This window comes from Sus scrofa, chromosome 13, assembly GCF_054392235.1.
Source record: "Sus scrofa isolate SSC_HxYL_T2T_F1_AM1 chromosome 13, Sscrofa_HxYL_maternal_Yorkshire_Landrace_v2.0, whole genome shotgun sequence".
Classification (NCBI taxonomy): Eukaryota; Metazoa; Chordata; class Mammalia; order Artiodactyla; family Suidae; genus Sus; species Sus scrofa.
The window spans coordinates 38,369,809-38,392,068 of NC_139395.1; the positions used below are offsets into that span (position 1 = coordinate 38,369,809).

Here is a 22,260-nt window from a genome sequence, read left to right on the forward strand (position 1 = left end):
CTTCAGCCATTCTTATTGATTATGCAGAGACTTCAGAGGCTCAACTTAAAAGGGGAATGGCTCAGCAGGATAGGAAGTGAATTACTGATACTCCCAAAGTTCTCTATTATCTAAAAACAACCTCCACTAATCCTGCCAATCTCACTGTGGTATTAAAATATTTGCAAATGGAGAGAAATTAAGTGAGTGACTGTGATAGAATAACCAGATTTTAAAATTTGAAATCAACTTTTAAAAATCACCATCAGGAGTTCCTGTCATGGCACAGCGGAAACAAATCCGAGTAGGAACCATGAAGTTGGAGGTTCGATCCCTGGCCTCACTCAGAGGGTTAAGGAACTGGCATTGCCGTGAGCTGTGGTATAGGTCGCAGACACAGCTTGGATCCTATATTGCTGCGGCTGTAGCACAGTCCGGCAGCTGTAGCTCCAATTCAACCCCTGGCCTGGGAACCTCCATACTCTGCGGAGGCAGCCCTAAAAAGAGCAAAAAGAAAGAAAGAAAAAGAAAAAAAAATCACCATCAATTCAAAATGTGTGTATTTATAATGGTTTTTTTTCAAATAGGCTTTTTTTTGTTCTTTTGTTTGTGATGGCATTGCCTGTTGGGAGGGTTATTTAAACAGCTTTCCCACAAATATTCCTACATTGTTCCACTCTCATGTTTATCCATATGAAGACTGATGTCAAAACCTCACGCGCTTTACTTGAGGTTAAGCAGAAAGAGAGCAACAAGGGAGCTTTAAAATCAGTCTCCCAGTTGAGGCCAGTAAACCACAGGTTCTAGATCAGAGATACCAATAATCTGTGCACTGTCTTATATATTCTTCATATAATCTAACTGGGTACACAGTAATTAGCACTCTGCAAACTGACACAGAGATCCACATGATGATCACGGGGATGCTTGTGCTGGAGCTCTAATGCCGTTATAAAATGCCTGGACAACATGGCCTATTTGGGCCCACCAACAATGCTGTGGCTCTCCAGTGTGGTGTGCTGACCACATGGCTTACACTACACATTTGACATATCTAGTTCCTTAAATAGCAAGAACAAAGTTTAATTAGGTCATGGTAGAAAGGATATGGATATTAAAATCAAGGGCTCTGGAGGGAGGCTACTAGGTTTGAGGCTCGCATTCACCACTTCTAGCTTGGCGACCTCAAACATGTTTCTTAACCTCTCTATGACTTAGTTTACTCCTACGTGTATAGGAAGAATCATACCACATACCAAATGGAAAGGCTGTGATAACTAAAATGAGGCACATGGCAGAGTATCTGGTACAGAGAAAGCAGCTGAAATATGACTTACTATTACTACTATTTATTGGCTTTAGCATCACATAGACCAAGGTGTGATTTCCAATTTCACCAGAAACAAGTTGCTAACTCTCTGAGCTTCAGGAGAGCTTGTCTGTAACATGGTAGGTGATATATAGATCTGCTCCACTTGGAACACTGTTGTGCAGATTAAGTGAAAAAATTTTGTGAAAAATCTTTGTTGCCTGACAATCAAGATGGAAACCAGCCTAACATGTTGGCTGATGACCTGCTTTGAGAAGTCTTGAAAAGAAATGAAATGGTGGAAGAAGAAGGAAAAGTGGAGAATACACGAAGTTATTCTAAGAATACATCAGACATAAACAGTGCTTATGGAGAGAAGTGGATGAGTGCCATCGTGGAAAGGGTTGGGGTGGTGAGTGTATGAAATGCAGTGTATGAGGAATGGGACACTGGAAAGGCTTAACTGCTGATGGATAACTATGAAGAAAAATGTTTTGGAGGGGCACTCACATGAGACATATAGGAAAAGCAGTGCCCATGTGACCCCCCTCCCCAACTCCACCCACCCCCCTGCCGGTATGGGACACAGAGATGGTAAACTTACAATCACAATGACAAAATCGAGCCAGCACCAGGCGCTGGTGAAATACTTCTGAAATCCAAAGGCCACCCATTTCAGACCCATCTCCAAGACAAAAATGTATGTGAATATATGGTCAGTACAATTAAGTAATGTTTGGATTTGGGGTTGTTTCTCAAGGTGAATATCTTCAAATACCTGAAATGATAAAGCACAGCCATTAGGCCAGGTTGAACTTTTGCTGACTTTACTTTTTATTTTTCTTCCTTATTTTAATAAAGTAGTATCTCTCTTGGTGACAGGGTTTTGCTTAAAAAGGATTAAGGCTGAACTTTTCTAATGGAAATAATTTCTTGAGTAAGTAAAAACGCTAGAGGGAAAATCCTATTTCTAGAATTCTGTTGCTGCTATGTTCCCCAGGCTCTCATCAATGGCCCCTGGAATATATTTAAAAAAAAAACAAAAAAAAAACTTTGTAATGGATCACCACACCATTTCCTGGTCTTCCTAATCCTTTTGTTTCTGCTTTTTGGGGGGCCACATCTGTGGCATGCGGAAATTCTCAGGCCAGGGATTGAACCCTTGCCACAGTAGTGACCCAAACCACCGCAGTGACAATGCTAGATGCTAATCTGCTGCACCACAAGGGAATGCATCAACTCTGCATTTTTAACAAGATGCCAGGTGATATGAGGCTGCTGGTCCACACACCACACACGGTAGCAAGGGACTAGAAGTTTCTTGTCTCCATTTCTCTACAAATATATATGGTGAAATAGGGCCTGGGTGCCTGTACAGGAACCCACTGCATTGTGTGTTCAGTTCCTCTCTGCTCAACCTATGCTTGCCTCATCTGAAGGCAGATGAAACTAGAAGGACTGTGTGCCCTCTGCTACTTCTCTGATTTTAAGTTTTCTCATACAGTGCCATAGGGCATGCATCTGTGACCCGGTGACAACACTACTGCTTTCCCACTGACTAGCACAGGGTGTGGTAGACAATAATTACCATTTGTGGAATAAATGCAAGAACCTTATCACTTGGAAGTGTAGACAGCTAGTGAAATGTAATCACCAGAAGATTACAGAGAACCCCAGACTGAGGGTAAGTGATAAGAATTAATTAAGGGAGTTCTTTGGGATGATCTAAGAGAAATTCGATTTTTGTTTCATGAATAATTTACATCCAGCAAGTAAATAAGTAGGGATGTCTTTGATCACAGGCTCTGGTAAGCCCCACCGTGTGCTTATCTCCTTTCACTGCCAGATTACACAGGTGCAAAGCACTAACCAGGAAGGCAGGGGTGCAGGAGCATACATTTCCTTGTCCCTGCTACAAACTTATTGTGAAATGTTCTGTGACTCTAAATCAATAAGGGGGAACCCAGCACTCCATTTACTTGACATGTAAAATATTAAGATAATTTAGTTTTATACTGTAGTCATTTTAAGAAGGCACACAAGACATAACAGGAAAGAGACAGAGAGAAAAACAAGTAGGTGATAAGAGAGAAAATAGCGTTGCTGAACCTGGGATGTGTATGCAGAGGGGGAAAGAAGGCCCAAACGGTGAGGAGAGAGCAGAAAAGAGTTTACTACTATATGGCTAAGGAGGTTGATGAACTCAGTTATTTTCAAATGTCACTCGAAATCACACCACACTTTGATTTGGAATGATCTGTCATATACATAAAATGGTATCTCTTTGTCTCTTGTCTCAAGGGATCATGAGTGGTGAAAGATACCAAGGCAATTTATGTCCTAACCTGGTCCCTATAGCCTTCTCCTCCTAATGTGTTACCTTTTAGAAAGCAGCACTATGGTCTTCAGGAAAAGAGAGTAGGAGCATTGCTGTCTAGAGAAGGAAACATGCAGGATAAGTGAAAATGTCTAGTAATCCTCCAGGAATGATGGACAGATATGGAGTCAAGGGCCAGACTCCAAGAACTAATTTAAAGTGCCAATTTGGGTGATGCTTCTCACAATAAAGTATCTTTGGCTTGGGAATTTCCCAGCTCTAACATTTCTCCAGAATTTGTTGTGCAAAATCCTGTCCCCTAAGGGGATCCACCAGCCTGGATCCCGCTTCTGCCTGACATTTCCACGTTCACAGTAGAAGGGCCAAGGCGGAATGAAGCCCCCCAGCTGCCTTGATCCCCAATGTCCCCACAAAACCATGATAATTTACCAGTGCCCCACTGCTCAGCAGAATCACAAAGATAATAAAGCTCTCAAACCAGCTGTGATTCACTATTTGGTAGCAGGTTTTCCGCAGTTTCCACCAAATGATCCAGGGGGATTTTCTCTTGTCCAAAGCACAACATGGAAAGCAGCAACCCAGCCCTGCAAGGAACAGAGCAGCACCATCATTAGTGTCTGTAGTAAATGTGCATTAATAGCCCAACTCTTCACCCTTCCTGGTACTCAGCATGTGACTTTGCAACTAAAGAGGTGGAGCCTTTCTCCAACCCCTTGAACCTGAGCTCAGCCAGGTGACAAAAATTGGCCAATAGAGCAGAATAGGAGTCATAATATGCCAGTTCTGACTCAATGAGAACTTCAATAAAGATATTGAAACTATAGAAAATATTTAAAAAGAACTAATCAGAACCAAAAAATGTAACTGAAATGAAAAATGCTCTGGAGGGAATTAACAACAGATCAGAAGATCCAGAAGAATGAATCAGTGATTTGGAAGACAGGGTAGTCTGAAAATCACCCAATGAGAACAACAGAAAGAAGAAAGAATCTTTTCAAATGTGGAGCATTTAAGGGACCCAAAAGATAACATCAAGCTTATTAACATTTGTACTGCAGAAGACTCAGGAGGAGAAAAGAGACAAAAAAGTTATCTGAAGAACTAATGGCTATAAACTTCCCTAACCCCAGGAAGGAAACAGATATCCAAGTCCAAAGACTGGGAGCACAGATTCCCACACAAGATGAACCCAAAAGAAATCCACACCAAACACATAATGAAAAATGTCAAAAACTAAAGATAAGGAATCTTAAAAGCAAGAGAAAAACAACTGGTTTTACACAAGAGAACCTCCATAAGACTATCAGGTGATTTTTCAGAAGAAACTTTACAAAGCAAAGGGACTGTCACAATAGATTCAAATTTTTGACATTTTACTTATAATGTGTCTTGGTGTGGATTGTATTATTACTGTATTATTCAGTTCTTTCCTATGTCTTCTAAACCTCCTTTAAAATTCAATGCATTTTATTACATAATACTCGTATAACCAGCATCACAACCTAATTTTAGAGCATTTCCATCCCAAACCTCCAGCCCATCCCTCCCCACCCCAAGTCTGTCTCTTTGGTAACTATAAGTTTTTCAAAGTCTGTCTGTTTTACCTTCTGTTCTGCAAATAAGTCCACTGTATCCTATTTTTAGATTCCACATATAAGTGATAACATACGATGTTTGTGTCTCACTGTCTAACTTCAATAAACATGATTTCTAGGTCCATCCATGTTGCTGCAGATGCTATTATGTCATTTCTTTGTATGGCTGAGTAATATTCCATTGCGTATATGTACCACATCTTCTTTACCTACTTCTTCGTCAATGAACATTTAGGTTGCTTCCACATCTTGGCTATTGTACATAGTGCTGCAGTGAATATTGGAGTACATGTATCATTTCAAGTTATGATTTTCTTCAGATAGATGCTCAGGAGTGGGATTGCTAGATCATACGGTAATTCTATTTTTGTTTTTTTTAGGAATTTCTATACTGTTTTCTATAGTGGTTGCACCAATTTATATTCCCACCAACAGTGTAATAGGGTTCCCTTTCCTCCACACCCTCTCCAGCATTTATTGTTTGTAGACTTTTTGATGATGGCCATTCTGGCTGGTGTAAGGTGATACCTCGTAGTTTTGATTGCATTTCTCTAATAATTAGTGAGGTTGAACAGCTTTCCATGTGTTTTTTGGCTATCTATATGGCTTCTACAGTGAATTGTCTGTTTAGATATTCTGCCCATTTTTTGATGGGGTTGTTCGTTCATTTTCTAAATCTTTTTGTGTGTGTGTGTGTGTGTCTTTTGTCTTTTTAGGGCTACACCCATGCACCCATGGCATATGGAGGTTCCTAGGCTAGGGGTTAAAGCAGAGCTAGAGCTGCCCTATGCCACAGCCACAGCAATGCTGGATCCAAGCTGAGTTGTGACCTAAACCACAGCTCACGGCAACCCTTAATCCACTGAGCAAGACCAGGGATGAAATCTCCATCCTCATGGATATTAGTCGGGTTTGTTAACCACTAAGCCACAACAGGAACTCAATTTTTTAAGTCTTTATTGAAGTTCTTACTGGAATGAAGTTCTCCATTTTCCTCCTTTGTTCAGTTAGAATGCTTATGATCATCTCTTTGAACTCTTTATCAGGTAAATTACTTACCTCTGTTTCTTTAGGGTTTTTCTGGGGTTTTATTTTGTTCTTTCATTTGGAATATATTCCTATATCTCTTCATTTTGTTTGAACTTCAGTTTTTGTTTCTATGAATGAGGTGAAACAGCTACCTATTCTAGTCTTGAAAGAGTGGACTTATATGAGAGGGATTGCTCTGTAGATGGCTTGTGCCTGGCAGCTCTAGCAGGACAAGTGGAGCTGCCCGGGAACAATCCCTGGGGAGCACTGTACCCAAGCCCACCGAAGCAGTGCAGCTGGAGTTAGAGGGGGCTTGGGCTAGAGTCATTCCTGGCAGAGGACTGTGCCTGAGGTCACCTTGAGGGGCAGTTGGGGCTGGAACAGACCGAGGCCTGGGGCAGTCCCTTGGGTAGCTAGAGCTGAAGTTAGCAAAGGCCAGGGGTGGTTGTGCAGGGACTCAAACAAAAGTGCTTGTTGTTGCCTCTGATCCCACAGAGGGCTCTGGCAGTCCCCTGCTCATTTAGCAGAAGTTCTAGGGTGAGTACATGGATTTCCTTCCCGTATAGTCTAGGTGTCCTTTATTTTCTTTTAGTTTTTTGGCTGCACCTGTGGCATGCAGAAGTTCAGGACCAGGGATCAAACACATGTCACAGCAGTGACCCAAGTCATAGGAGTGACAATGCCGGATCCTTAACGAACTGAGCCACCAGGGATCTCCAAGGTGCCCTTTAAACTGATATTTTTTCACTGCGTCCCAAAGTGGGCAAGTCTATGCTTAGGCCTCCTCAGCAAAATCTCTTCCTAATGCAGGTCACTATGTTGGGGGTTGTATTCCCATGAATACCATGTCACCATCTTTGCTACCTGTTTCTTTGTGGTCCTTCTATGTGCAGTAGCTACTTAATCAGTGCCTTAGGTCTTTTTCAGGAGGAAATTCCTTATATGTAGGGGTTGACTGTTGGTAGAAGTGAGCTCATGGTTTTCCTTCACCACCATCCTGGACCCTTTCTCCCAGCGAAAAATCTTGAGATATGAGTTGAAGGCCTGGCAGGAGCTCCAATCAACCTTAGACTTAGGGCCAAATTCTTTTGGTGTATGACCTCCAGAACATCCTGACAATTGATACACTGGGGAAAAGTAGCAGAAATACCGGTCCAGTGGACTTTCTAAGAAAGTTTTCTAGTGTTTCTACCCCAGTTGTTGGGCTATGTAATTTGAGCCCATCTACATAAAAATTTCCTGAAATCCTTTTTTCTTTTTGGTCACACCTGCATCATGCCAAAGTTCTCAGGCCAGGGACTCAATCTGAGCCACAGAAGTGATAATGCTGAATCCTTACTGCTCGCCACCAAGGAATTCCTCCTGAAATTCTTTTGCCTGGACCCAATAATGGTGCCAAGAGCCAGGGACGACCTATCTTCACTTTTTGTCTCCATTAGCAGTAAAAAGCAGTCATCTACCAAAATCATAGAGCTTCAAAGAATAACAGAATCCCATCCAATTACCCCATGGACAGAATGTAGGAATACTGCCACTTACCTCTGGGCAAACACCTCTCTGGTTCCTTTTTGGGAACCATTTCGGGTATGTGCCTGAAGGGGTCCTGTGGATCAATGGTGCTACATTCTGAGAGCACGCTGGTAGCAGCATCAGACTTCTGCATACCAAAACAAAGGAAAGGGGGAATCATTTATCAACAGCCTCTCTCAGCACAACAATACCTAATACCTCATTTTATGACTTTTTAGGCATGGAACTAGCTAGGCAAAGGTATAAGGGGTTTCTAGAAAGTATCTCTCTTGCTGGGTCTTTCCTAAATGCTCTAACCAGCCCTGATTCAGAAGAGAACTTTCTAACTGCTCTCCCTTGGCTGATGAAAGGCAAGGCACATGAAGACACAGTACCTCAGCCTTCTCCTCCCACCAAATCTTAACTCTGAACTGCTGCTTAGTCCTAAATACGATGTTAGGTGATGAAGGGGAGGTCACTTTACTAAGAATGAAATTGTCAGCTACCTCAACTCACAGAATAATAGGTCTAGGCCAGTGGTTCTCATTGATTTTACCCTCCAGGAGACATTTTAGCAATGTAAAGACATTTTTTTTTTATTTTTACAATGGGAAGATGCTATGGGCATCTACTGGGTAGAGGCCAGGGTGCTGCTAAACATCCTACAATACACAAAACAATCTACCACAATAAAGAATTATCCTGTCCCAAATGTCTTAGTGGAGAGGTTGAAAAACCTTGGCCTAGACTTTTGCTTAAGATCTAATTCTGGAAGTTTGCTCTGCATTAATCTCACTATTTTTCCAGAGTGGTAATCTCAGAGAAGGTGTATGGATGAGCCCTATTATTTCTGGGAACACCCTGGGAAAATTACCTTTCGGGAATTCTGTATTGACAGATAAGGAACATCTTCAGAGAATATGTCAATTTCCACACTTTGAACTCCCGGACTGTTGGACTCCTTGTTCTTGTGATGAAGTTCACAGGCCTGACACAGAGAAATCTAGAATAGAATTAATATTCCTCCTGGACATCTCATTTGAGATGAAACAAGTTTGACTTCTATCTGGTTTTATGTTTGTCATGAAAATTGTGATGTTATTAATCTTTTTATTTTTACTTTTTTTTTTTCATTTTCATGGCATATGGAGGTACCCAGGCCAGGGATCAAATCCAAGCCAGAGCTGCAAACTATGCCACAGGTGTAGCAACGCCAGATCCTTAATCAACTGTACCAGGCTGGGGATAGAACCCACACCACCATGGAGACAAGCCAGATCATTAACCTACTGTCCCACAGTGGGAATTCCTCTTTTTACTTTTTAAAACTGCACCTGGAAATTCAACATAAAATACTTCTGGGAAAACTACTATAGGAAACAGGTAATGCAACTTACTCATAAGTAATATAGTGAAAACAGTATGGTTAGGGTAAAAAAAATTACCAAATAATTAAAAGGTGAAACTTACTGTATCCTTTCCATTCAAAGGCTAAATAATAAATTACTTAATAAATGGTGCTTGGCATAATTATTTATCCTTGAGAAAATATGACAATGCCAGAAAGTAGCAAAAAATCAAAATTCATAATCATTTGACATTCTGATATAAAAGTCAATGAATAAAAATGTTAGAAGAATAATTTGGAAACTAATTTTTTATTCTTTTGGGTACAGAGGATTGGCATAGCAAAATAGGTAACTGAAAGGCATAAAGAAAATATGAAAATATACCACGACCTAAAAATAAAAAATAAATTTTGTCTGATGACCTACAGCTAAATCCAAGAAGGATATGGGATAATACACTTTAAGTGAAGGTTTCCTCCTAAAATCTACATGAGGATTCCTGTGAATCTAACACTGTAAGATCATGATTTTTCTTCCTTCCTTCCTTTTTTTGGTTTTCTTAGGGCCATACCCATGGCATATGGAAGTTCCCAGAGGAGGGGCTGAATCAGAGCTATAGCCACCGGCCTACGCTATAGTCACAGCAACACCAGATCTAAGCCGCATCTGTGACCTACACCACAGCTCACAGCAATGCCGGATCCTTAACCCACTGAGCAAGGTCAGGGATCAAACCCGCATCCTCATGGATACTAGTGGGGTTTGCTACCACTGAACCACAACAGAACTCTAAAGGTCATGATTTAAGAATACTTCTCCCCTTTGAACACATATACACAATAAACAGGTACACATTATCTATGGACCAGACACAGAAGAAAAATAAATATTAGTATCAATTGAAAGCATGTAGCAGGTAAGGGTGAGTAAAAGTGCCCTATGTGATGATGAAGGAAACCACAATCATGTCCAAAAGCTTGAAACTCTGAGCTGGGTTGAAGTTTTTGCACTTAAGAGAAAAAGTCAAAAGGAGTTGTGGCCGGTGCTTGGAGTCACAATCACATAAAGCTGCAAACTTAGGGAGGCAGGAGGAAGTATAGCCTCAGAAATAAGACCTGGGCAAAGGGAGCCACAGGATCTCTAATATGCCTAGTATCACTATTACATACGAATCCCAAGTTGAAATAAGACTCAGTTCTGAAATGGATCCCCAGAAAGGTCTATTAAAGATACCACAGAACTTAGCAAGGAGAGTGACAGATCCTCCCATGAAGGTGAGCTTTCAAATTAACACTCCAAAGTGTACGATGAGACAAACATAAAACCAGTAGCCCTAAGAAATTAACCACAGGGACATGAATTTACTCAAGAAAAAATGAAATTAGTGTAATAATCCAAAAATATCATTAAAATTAACAAGTTTAAATTTAATTTAAAAATGATATATGGAGTTTTGCCTCTTAGATGGTAGACTAAGGAGCTCTGTGGAATGCTCCACAGAAAAATCAGCAGAAGTGGTGGGAAATATTTGTAAGAAAATCATTTAAAATTTCTGGAGACTGTCCTAAGGACATACAGCAAATGAAGAAATATTTATTTTTTAAAATCTACATAATTTAGTAATAACAACAGCAGTCTATGGCATTGAGCCATGACCTGCTCCCTCCCTTTCTACCCCACAGCTCAGTTTGATGGAAGTCCTACTCTAGGCAGATATGACCAGGAAGACAAGGCTTCCTCTATTCAGCTCCTAAACAAAGGAGGTCGCCAACTGTTCTCATCTCCTCCAACTGTGAGCTGAAAAAGCTAAATTTCTAGTGAATGTGACCAACAGATTGTGCCTCCTTTTTCAATTCAGCTTCTACCCATAGGACAGAAACTCTATTCCAGGTTCAAAAGCTTGAGAATACTGGGGCCCTGATCACCCTTACTCCAGCTAGTTTGCAGGCAGAGGTTCCATGCAGGAAGAGGGAGGCTGAGAAATGAGCTCTGAGTACCTAAAGTTGTAACTAAGAGGTCCTTCCCAGGTGGTAGGCAATTTATAAGAAACAAGATCTCTTTTTATGCTATCCATTTCATCTTCCACACTCCCTTTCTCACCTTTCAGCCAATTCAAACTCTATGCTTCTTTTAGGGCTCAACTAAAGGCACTCTATTCCCCTGTTGCCCCAGCCCACTATGATCTTACTTCCCTCTGAACTCCTCTGACACCGCCATCTGTGCCACAGGAGCAGGACCAGGATTAGAATGGGGAGTTCCCATCGTGGCTCAGTGGTTAACGAATCTGACTAGGAACCATGAGGTTGCAGGTTTGATCCCTGGCCTTGCTCCGTGGGTTAAGGATCTGGCGTTGCCGTGAGCTGTGGTGTAGGTCGCAGAGGCAGCTCAGATCCCATGTTGCTGTGGCTCTGGCATAGGCTGACAGCTACAGCTCCAATTAGACTCCTAGCCTGGGAACCTCCATATGCTTCAGGAGCGGCCCTAGAAAAGGCAAAAAGACAAAAAAGACAAAAAGAAAAAAGAAAAGAAAAAGAAAGAGCCCTGGGATGTGCAGCCACCACTTTTTATGCACTTACCACCTCTGCAGAGTGCTCAGAACAGAGCAGGCAATCAATGCCCCATGGCAACTCTGGCTTTATACAACCTCTAAGTCTATGTGTGAACCTTCATACCTGTTGTCCAGCCTCAGGCTGTCTGACAGGATGTGCCATATGTTCGCAAAGGGACTCAACATCATCTTCTTCCTCTGCAAGTGGGGCCAACCAAGTCCAATCATTCCCAACACTTGAGGTCCTTGGTGCAGAACTCAGTGCACAAAACTCCTCCCAAGTTTCTGGGCCCTTTTTTATTTTTGTGACTAGAGGAATGACATCTTTGCCCTCTGTAGCAGGGCGTTCCGTCATCTCTTTTTGCTTTGGTAAATGTTGCTTCTTGCGCCACTTGCGCCAAAAATGCTCAAGAGTATATAAGACAAAACAAAAAGCCCGGCGGAACCGATCCAGGGCTAAATGGACTTTGGTTTTCCTGCCCTCTCCTTCCAACTGTCCATCTCTCTCCTCATTGCTGAAGGAATTGAGCAGCAAGGCAATGAAGAGGTTGAGTACCTGGGAAAAGGTGAAGGGAGGGGGGGATACAAGGAGAAGGAAAAATTTAGCAAAGGAAAGAAAACAGGAGGTTTCCACAACTTTTTCCCAAGACTCAAACAAAGTCAAATGAGAGCTCTATGTCCTTCTGCCTTCCAAGAAGGTTCATCTATAAAATATATAAAAGGTAAGAATATTGGGAAAGTAATAGAGACATCAAGATATGACCAAAGAAAAACTGAAGTTAACGTGTATAAACAGCCAGTTTGTCTGTGTACAAGCAGCAGTATACTGCAGACCCTCACCACGGTAAGGTCAAATGGTGTAACCATGTGGAAAAATCAAAAGCAGGTATTCCTTGGGGATCAGCCAGAACCATGAGGTTGGACTTTTGCTGGAAGTGCCCACAGGGATATGGGTCTGATGTCCAAGGCTACTGTGACACAAGGTCCTCTACTCTTTGCACAATTTTAGAGATGGTATATGCGTGCAGGTTTTTTACCTCTTTGGTTTGTGGTGCTTGCCAGCTCAAAAATACACAGCTTTCTGGGAGAAGTGCCTTGTGGGTGCACATGGGTCTTGTCATTCTTCCTCAGCTTCCCTATGAGAATTCCCAAGTCTGAATCTTTGGTCAAGCCCTCCTCAGCTGGCTAAGTCTTCTTTGCTTCTTAAGTTCCCTTCTCAAGTACTGTGTCTTCCACAAAGCCTTTCTTAGTGCTCCCCTCCAACTCCCTTGGGTGATAGCCTGCTCTTCTGATCTTTTGTATCTGTTATTGTCTATCACACACATATTAGGTATTTAAGACAGTTAATTATATTTGTATGTGGATCATTAATTATATTTGCACAATAGTCTCAACTTGATTCTGAAGATCTTGTGCTCAGGTATCTTTGTCTTTCTCCTGTCACTACACACCCTCAGTGGTGTACACCTAATTAGCCTCTCTATAAATAACCATATTTCTAGCTGCAAGTAACAGACTCAGCATAGCTTACACAATAAGGAAATGTAACATGACAAGATGTTTGAAACTAAACAGGGGACCAACTGTATTCTGACGAGAGATTTGTTCCACCTTCTATTTTCCTCAGCACTGATTTCATCTTAGTTGGTTCTCATGGTTGCATAGTGTTTGCAGTTCTACCAACAGTCACAGTAATAAAGGGATCAGACGAGGTAAAAGGACCATTTCCTTCTCGTCCCTCCTTCACCCTCCTCTCCGCCCCCCTCCTCCTCCTCCTTCTTTCGAAAAACAAGAAACCCTCCTCAGTGGACATATCTTTATACTCACTGACCAAATTAAGTCAAAAACCCCTACCTCAGTTAATCAGTGGTGATTTGAATAATCACCTGGAGTAGAACAGATATTGGGGCATCTTTACAAGCACTATGGGACAAGGCTTCGTTTCATGCCTACCATATTTTCCACAAACCAAATGCAAATGCAGACATTTTAATATGATGGAATATTATATTTATAATACTATATTTAGAATAACAATTTTCACTAGCGAAGTGTTGAAAAAGAAGCAAATGCATTTGTTTAGTCCATGTATTTAAAACAACAACAAAACTAAGACACTCACCACAAGTTTTCCTATCACCATGATCGATAGAAATACAATAATGCACAGTGGTTGGTTAGCTTCTTGCATACATTCCCACATGTTTTCTATCCATTCCCCACACAGGATGCGGAACACCACCAGAAAGGAGTGGTAGAAATCCTCCATGTGCCAGCGTCGTAAACAGGAGTTTGCACAATCTCGGGATTTTGAATTAGTCCTTGTGGAATTGAACCTAGAGCCAAATAGCTGCATGCCAACTACTGAGAAAATAAAGACCACAATGGCCAAGACCACAGTCAGGTTTCCAAGGGCTCCAACAGAATGACCGATTATCTTAATCAGTGTGTTTAAAGTTGGCCAGGATTTGGCTAACTTGAAAACCCTCAGCTGTAAAAAGACAAGAAACAAAAATGAAAGAAAAACCAGTTAAGAACACATTCCATATATTCAGCTGCAATGCCAATGATGTGTTCCCAAACCACAGTATTTAATAACTTCCAAAAATCTTTTCAAAGCCAAATTCGTCCTAAACATAGTCACCAACTCCATGTCTCAATCTAATATTCATCTTTATTTACTTTAAAATTTTGTTCTAATTTTTTAACAATAACGACTTTAGAAGTTTGCTTCTTGGCTCAGCAATTAACAAATCCAACTAGTATGCATGTGGATGCAAGATCGATCCCTGGCCTCACTCAGTGGGTTAAGGATCCAGCGCTTCCATGAGCTGTGATGTAGGTCAAAGATGGATCTCAGATCCCATGTTGCTGTGGCTGTGGTGTAGGCCACCAGCTATAGCTCCAATTTGACCCTTAGCCTGGGAACTTCCATATGCTGCACTTGCAGCCCTAAAAAAAATTTTTTTTAATTTAAAAAAGACTTCGGGATCATGAATGTAGAATTGAGTATACATATTTTTATTAAATAAATGAATATTCTGGAACCCTGTATAATATACCAAGGGTCAAAAACCATGGCCCCATGGCTATATCCATCTCACTGCCTGCTTTTACATGGCCTGAGAAGTAAGAATGTTTTTTACATTTTTAAATGGTTGGAGACAATTTTTTAAAATATTTCATTACACATGAAAGTTGTATGAAGTTCAAATTTCCATGTCCATGAAGTTTTATTGGAATACAGCCATGCCCATGGGTTCTCTCATGTCTACATCTACTCTTGTACTACAATGGCATAGCTGAATGATTTTGACAGAGACCATATGACTGCTAAGGCTGAAAATATTTCCATATTTACCATTTGACCTTTTACAGACAGTTTGCTAACTCTTGTGTTATATAATTGAGGTCACAAGTTTAAATCTAAACTTTATAACCACGATAGGAGTAAGGTCATTTTGTACCTAGGAAAGAAAAGGCAATCAGCTACTCAAGACAGGCTCTCTTTTTCCAAAGAGAAATTTTCTCCATGGAAACTTAATAAACTTTATAGGATACAATGATCTGAGGAAAAAAACGTAACAACCAGTTTCACAGATTATTTCATATACATATTTGTCTCTTTAGGGCAGCACCCACGGCATATGGAGGTTCCCAGGCTAGGGGTCAATTCAGAGCTACAACTGTAGGCTTAAGTAACAGCCACAGCAATGCCAGATCCAAGCCATATCTGCAGTCTACACCACAGCTCACGGCAACGCTGGATCCTTAACCCACTGAGCAAGGCCAGAGATCAAACCCGTGTCCTCATGGATAATAGTCGGGTTCGTTAACCACTGAGCCATGACAGAACTCTGATTATTTCTTATATTAATTTTCAATGTAAACAGATGGTTTCACTCCAAAGTACAATCTTGTTAAGTGGCAACCTTTTGAGGGGGCAGGGAAATATTGCAGGTCAGTAAGACTTCTATCACAAGAGAAGGACCACTGCTGTCTACTTAGAGGGGAGCTAGGGGCATCCCAGGGAGAAGCTGTGATTCTGTTCTCATACAATGACAATGCCACAGAGTACCTTGCCTCAGAGCATGGCTGTAATAAGCCTCAACAATAGTAAAGCAAATGTAATTTTGCTCACCCAAGTACCAATTTTAGGGAGACACCTAATAATACCTGACTTAAAGCAGTATGATTTTCTAACAGAGGCCAAGTACAAAATGTATGCTGAGATAACTGAATCAGATGTCTTATTCTACAGGCTTAGAAATTCCTAACTATGCCAAAAAAAAAAAAAAAGTAAATCTTTGAAAGGGAACAAGAAGTCATCTTTTGTGGTTTCCCTATTGCTTTCCCAGAAGTGATTTCTCTGTAGCTTTCTATCCATACTTCCTGTGGGGTCTCTCATACTCTACTTTGCCTGGTGGTCATTTCTGGACCTGTCTTGTATCTTCCCTAGACCGCAAACTCCTTGAAGGCACTGTTTTCCTCATCTTTGAGCCTTCACTCACGTCTTCACATATCAGGTACTTGGCAAAAGTGGTCAGGATGCCTCCAATGGCCCGTGGATGGAGAGCAAAGACTACACACCAGGAATGTGGCAGTGACAGCAGTGAGGATGGGCAGCACCCATCCCCCCTCCTGGGTTCTATAGTCTACACCTCCTTGGTGACCCTAGCTCTGAGGGTTCCTAGCTCAGAGCTCTGTGGGGAAGAGATCACTGAAGGGCCATACACAAAGCAAGGAGCAGGGTCCTGACACCAGAAGACACAATTTTGTATCTGGTTGCCTGAAGGGTCATCTTGTAGTAGAGGACGGAGGGGAGTAGGGATTCAACTGAGGTGAGACCCCTGGGACTCTCGAGGATATTAAAGACCCAAGTGGAAGGAGGAGTGCAGTTCTGGTTCTCAGATTAAGATAAGATGGTAAAGTTTAAGCCTAACTAGCCACTAAACTCACTCAAGACTCTTCAATCCTGGCAATTTAATTATTCAATAAAATAAGAAATAAGTGCCTTACCACTCTTAAGGAACGAAATAATTTCCAAGATTTTTTTTCTGTGTTTAACATCACATCTGCAAAACTCAGAAGAGCAACAATGCTGTCAAAAATGTTCCAGCCTCGGCGAAAGTAGTGGTAGGGATCCAGCGCAATGATTTTTAGGCACATTTCAGCCATGAAAATGCCAGCAAAAACCTACAGTGAGACAAAGAAAAATGAGAAAAGGAAGCTACCTCTTCTTGCAAATATACCTTTAATAATGGTCCAAGGGAATAACAGAGGTTACAAAGGAATAAAATGTATTCTCACACTTGATACTATATACCCTGCAATCCACGAAAAAGCAATGTTTACCACTATAGCATGAACCTTATTCTACCTTTGCCCCCTCTCTCCACCCCCTTCCATGGTGTCCACTCCAGTGTCACCAAGCTAACAGACATCAAGATGGAGAATAAATATTATTTTCCATTTTGTTGAAAATAAAGTAAAATTGGATTCTTGGCAGAACAATAGGAAGTGTCAAGCAATTCCTCCTCTGGATTCTCTTTAAGATACTAAAAACTACAAAATGTGGGAGGTACACAAGAGCTCTGAAGACTAAAGATAAATACTGTTCATAAACCAGAATCTAGGAGTTTACCTAACCACTCAATCTCAACACCTTTATAAGAAAAAAAAAGAAAAATTTAAGGGCCCAGAGCAGAGAACTGAAAAACGTTACCAGGGATAGAAAAATGTCTTTGAGCAACCGAATATATAGGATAAACCCTAGGTTGGTTATGGTTGAAAGGAAAATTTGCGAGTCAGAATATAATCCTAAACACTCAGTGTAGGGTGCATCATTCCAGAACAAGCTATCAAAGAATTAAAAGGAAAGGCAGGAATTTAAAAAGCACTGAAAACTTTGTCTTTTCCATGGGATAAATAATTTTTTGTCTTTGTCTTTAACAATTAGATAAATACAGGCCTAAGTTATCCAGTAACTCCATCCACTAGGAGGTGATGAAAGATGATCCGCTGACTCTGTTAAGAAAGGGACTGTGACCCTAAGGGTACAGCATTCTGCTTCCAATTGAAATAACACCATCAGGCCATTCTGGGTTACCTCATCAGGAAAGAGCTGAACACAATGGCATGGAGCCCAGAACACACCTGCCTGTTAGAAGATATTGTGTGTGTTAGGTTTATCATACAAAATGGAATCTAACGCAACCTATGCACACCCAAAGGATACTTCTTCCCAAAGGCAATATGGGGAAAGGAACCTAAATGCAGACTGTCTGTAAGGAGACCCAGGCTGGTGTTGTACTGCAGACTAACTGTATCCCTACTCCTGGGAAGGATTTGGAACCAAAGGTGACAGGCACCTGGCTACAGTTCTACACTAACCGAAACTTAATGCATAGAAGCAGCTCTATGGACCAGCTCCTGATTCAATAGGTACTATGGCTCCTTGTCAATGTAAAAAATTAATTAAAAAGCACATACATACATACATACTGCCTGTAAATACTCTGCAATGCTAACAATGATCATCTTTGCCAGTAAGACCATAGGAAATGAGTTTCTTCTTTGTAGTTCCCTTATTTGTATTTTTCCTTATTTTTAAAATAAAAAAAAAACAATGCTTTTTAAATTAGAAAAATAAAACTTTAAGAAGAAAGGGCTAGACATTCTGGAAAGATTTTTTGCTAATTAACTCACTGGCAAATTAGAGTAGAACATTCACTGGGTAATTACCTATTATTTCTGATATTTTGGAGAAGATCAAAATTTTCTGCTGGAACTATGAATTAAAGTGAACAGTTCTGGAGTTCCCGTCATGGCGCAGTGGTTAATGAATCCAACTAGGAACCATGGGGTTGCGAGTTCGATCCCTGCCCTTGCTCAGTGGGTGTTGCCCTGAGCTGTGGTGTAGGTCGCAGATGTGGCTCGGATCCCGAGTTGCTGTGGCTCTGGTGTAGGCTGGCGGCTGCAGCTCCAATTGGACCCCTGGCCTGGGAACCTCCATATGCTGCAGGAGCGGCCCAAGAAATAGTAAAAAGACAAATAAATAAATAAAAAATAAATAAAGTGAACAGTTCTTGAAAAGTCTGCTGCCCTATCTTAGTTTTCCCAATTTAACTGAGACTAGATCCATCCAATGAGAAACACACTGAAGCAGGCTCAATTCTGGAACCCTACACCCACCCAACCCTGCAAGCCTTGTACACTACCTCCTGGGAAAGTAAACCTCCTGCAACTTCCAGGCTCTGACTCATCTTTTTAGGGAAAATTAACCTAGTAATGGAAGTCACATTATTTCATGACAAATGATGTCATCAATATCACTGGGGACCACAGTAGTCATTACTATGGATCTCTGAATATGGTTAATATTTTCCTGATTATATGAAATAGTTGACTTTTTAAGATATCTACTTGCTTCTGTCTTACCACTGAATGACTCTTTAGTCATCCATTAGATGACTAAAGAAACACGTTAACATACTAGAGGGTGAACACAGGCTCATGGAAAATTACTGAACTAGGTAAAAATAAAATCCTGATAGTCATCTTTTCCTTTTATTCCACCTAAGGGGACCAAAGACCTATGTTAAGTTAGGCCACTCACAAAATGTTTAGAATTTAAAACAGTTACAATTCAAAGTTTGAAATATGTTTTATATTTTAAAAAGCCTAGCGTTACCAAATTCCCTGTGCACAACATAGTCTCAAAACTCGTGTCCATTTGGTAATGCTCCATGGCCAAGAAGATAGTGTTGATTATGATGCAGATGGTGATGGCCAGCTCAGTAAAGGGGTCGGTCATCACGAGTCTCAGCGCCTTCTTAATGCACAGCCACTGGGGGTTACAGTCCCACACGAGGTATTTGGATGCCAGGTTTTCCCCACATGGGAGGCAGGGTTCCTGTGATTTTTCTTGTTCTGAAGAAGGAGAATGAAAGAGCACTTGAGGAGTTAGCTCTGAACCAGTCTGCTCTTTGCCTGAGTGCATTCCTTCCTCTTCTCTAGCATCAACTATGTTACAACATGATCAGTGGAGAAGGGCAATGACACATAGCTTAGAAAGGTTTCCCACACACAACTCCCACATGGCATAGTCAAGTACAGCATGTCTGTATACTTATACTGAGCATCCAGGAGCTGGGCTGCACTGTAAGAGATACAGTTGGGGAAGTCGGCACTGACCGGCTGTGAACCCATGAGAGAGACAGGCACAAGCCCAAGTTACATTCACTCAAGGCGGACCACAGTGAAGGGTATACCACAGCACAGGAAGGGCTTCCCTAGGGCTCAAGGGAAGGGTAGATATTCAGGCAGTGGCATCTATAAGCAATGAAACAAAAGGCACTCTATCAGCTAGTTGAGTCCAAGCCAGAAAGCAGCTGCAGCTCTGATTTCTACACAATTTCAGGGACTCATGAGGTGAGGAAACAGGCTTAAAAGTGCTAAGAACCCATCATTAAACCCATCTTGCTGGGACTTGAGTCCTGCCCTTGAACATCAACTTCTTAGCTGGGTCACTGTTACCTGTTAATCAGGTCCATCAGATGGTTCCAGCAGTCTACAAAGGTCTTCTCCTGTCCAACGCCAGATTCTCACTTTAACTTCAATGACAACTATCACCTCCTGGAAACTTTTATGTCTTCTCTTCTTTAGCTGACTATCATTGCCACTGAGATTTCCTGTGACTGTCTAGCCTGAGTGGGAAGTCCTGTTGGTGCTCTTGGTCCCACCACTACCCAAGTGGCAGTTCAGGGTGGGCCCACAGGGAAGGCTCACTTCTTGCAAGTCATTTTGCTCACATGCTCCAAAAAAGCATGGGGAGTCACTCTGCAGGAAGTAGAGTGGGCTACAGGGGGATTCTCGGGGGTGGAGAGAGGAGAAGGGAAAGACATCATTGCAGTTAGGCTCCCCCTTGGAGAATGAGTTCTGGGAGGCAGCACTTACCATGCATGGTAATGGTGAGGATGCTGACAGCACTCAGCGCTCTCTGCCTTTGTAAGGGGTCACCATGCTCATCACTGTAGTCCACTGACAGATTCTGGGAGAGTCGTTTGGTTTGCTCTAGGAGGTGTGGCTGTAAGAGAAGGAATGGTGGAGAGAGTTCCCATTGTGGTGCAGTGGAAATGAATCCAACCAGTATCCATAAGGATGTGGGTTCGATCCCTGGCCTTGCTCAGTGGGTTAAGGATCTGGCATTGCTGTGAGCTGTGGTGTAAGTTGCGGACACAGCTCGGATCTGGCATTGCTGTGGCTGTAGTGTAGGCCAGCAGCTGCAGCTCTAATTCAACCCCTAGCCTGGGAATTTCCTTATGCCAAAGGTGCAGCCCTAAAAAGTTAAAAAAAAAAAAGGAGTTCCCGTCGTGGCACAGTGGTTAACGAATCCGACTAGGAACCATGAGGTTGCGGGTTCGGTCCCTGCCCTTGCTCAGTGGGTTAACGATCCGGCATTGCCGTGAGCTGTGGTGTAGGTTGCAGATGCGGCTCAGATCCCGCGTTGCTGTGGCTCTGGCGTAGGCCAGTGGCTACAGCTCCGATTCGACCCCTAGCCTGGGAACCTCCATATGCCGCAGGAGCGGCCCAAGAAATAGCAAAAAAAAAGGACAAAAAAAAAAAAAGACATAGAGGGAAAGAGAAGGCATGGTGGACCTTCTAAACCTGACAAATTACTTTTATTTTTTTAAATTTTAATTTACTTTTTTTGGCTGTACCTACAGCATGTGGAAATGCTGGGCCAGGGATCGAATCCATGCCACAGCAGCGACTACTCAGGATCCTTAACATGCTGCACCACAAGAGAACTCCCAATGAACTACTTTGTTTCAGTGCCACATGTAGCAAAGATGCTTGACTGACTTCAACTTCACAGCTGCCAAAGGTTCAGTTTTATTAATTCACATTTAATAAGTAAGAGAAATATGATTTGAACATTCATATTTCTTATGTATGCACATTTCTTGAGTCATACCTAAAGAAATATTTCCTTCTCTGAGTTTTATTCATTGTCAACAAAGTGCAAAAAATAATTTACAAAAACTAATGAGGAGTTCCTGTCGTGGCTCAGTGGTTAACGAATCCGACTAGGAACCACGAAGTTGCAGTTCGATCCCCGGCCTCACTCAGTGGGTTAAGAATCTGGCATTGCCGTGAGCTGTGTTGTAGGTCACAGATGCAGCTCAGATCCCGAGTTGCTGTGGCTCTGGCATAGGCTGGTGGCTACAGCTCTGATTAGACCCCCAGCCTGGGAACCTCCATATACCACGGGTGCCGCCCTGGAAAAGACAAAAAGACAAATAATAATAATAATAATAATAATAATAATAATAATAATAAGCAATGGTTCCCATATGAAAGCAATAAAAAGTATAATTTAGAAACAATGTTTATAAGGGATGGAAATGGGGGAAAAATTTACAAAGGTGGACTGGGGCCAGATAGTGAAGTGCCTTGAATGGCTGCCTAAATAGACTTTGAATCAGTCAGTATCTAGAAAGAACAGTCAAAATAAATATCACAAAATCCATATACTACACTTCAAGCACTCTCTCAGGCTGTGTCCAAAAGCATATTGATTCTCACCTTACCTACAATTC

At 41.7% G+C, this 22,260-nt stretch overlaps 1 protein-coding gene across 11 annotated transcripts in view; it reads right to left on the reverse strand.

Moving 5' to 3' along the window:
- Positions 1-22,260, reverse strand: part of SCN11A (sodium voltage-gated channel alpha subunit 11) — an 89,721-nt gene that overhangs the window by 26,126 nt on the left and 41,335 nt on the right. For 4 of the 11 annotated variants that reach the window (XM_084990698.1, XM_021071678.2, XM_084990699.1 and 1 more), the window contains 9 exons: positions 20,615-20,744; positions 19,350-19,588; positions 16,676-16,852; positions 13,779-14,147; positions 11,781-12,212; positions 8,634-8,747; positions 7,790-7,907; positions 4,056-4,210; positions 1,893-2,066 (listed from right to left, as the gene is read on the reverse strand). In XM_084990698.1, the coding sequence (XP_084846824.1) occupies positions 1,893-2,066; positions 4,056-4,210; positions 7,790-7,907; positions 8,634-8,747; positions 11,781-12,212; positions 13,779-14,147; positions 16,676-16,852; positions 19,350-19,588; positions 20,615-20,744 (1,908 nt within the window). Of the gene's footprint in view, positions 1-1,892; positions 2,067-4,055; positions 4,211-7,789; positions 7,908-8,633; positions 8,763-11,780; positions 12,213-13,778; positions 14,148-16,675; positions 16,853-19,349; positions 19,589-20,614; positions 20,745-22,260 lie in introns of all 11 variants that reach the window. The other 7 variants (XM_084990694.1, XM_084990695.1, XM_084990696.1 and 4 more) reach the window with 2 other exon arrangements.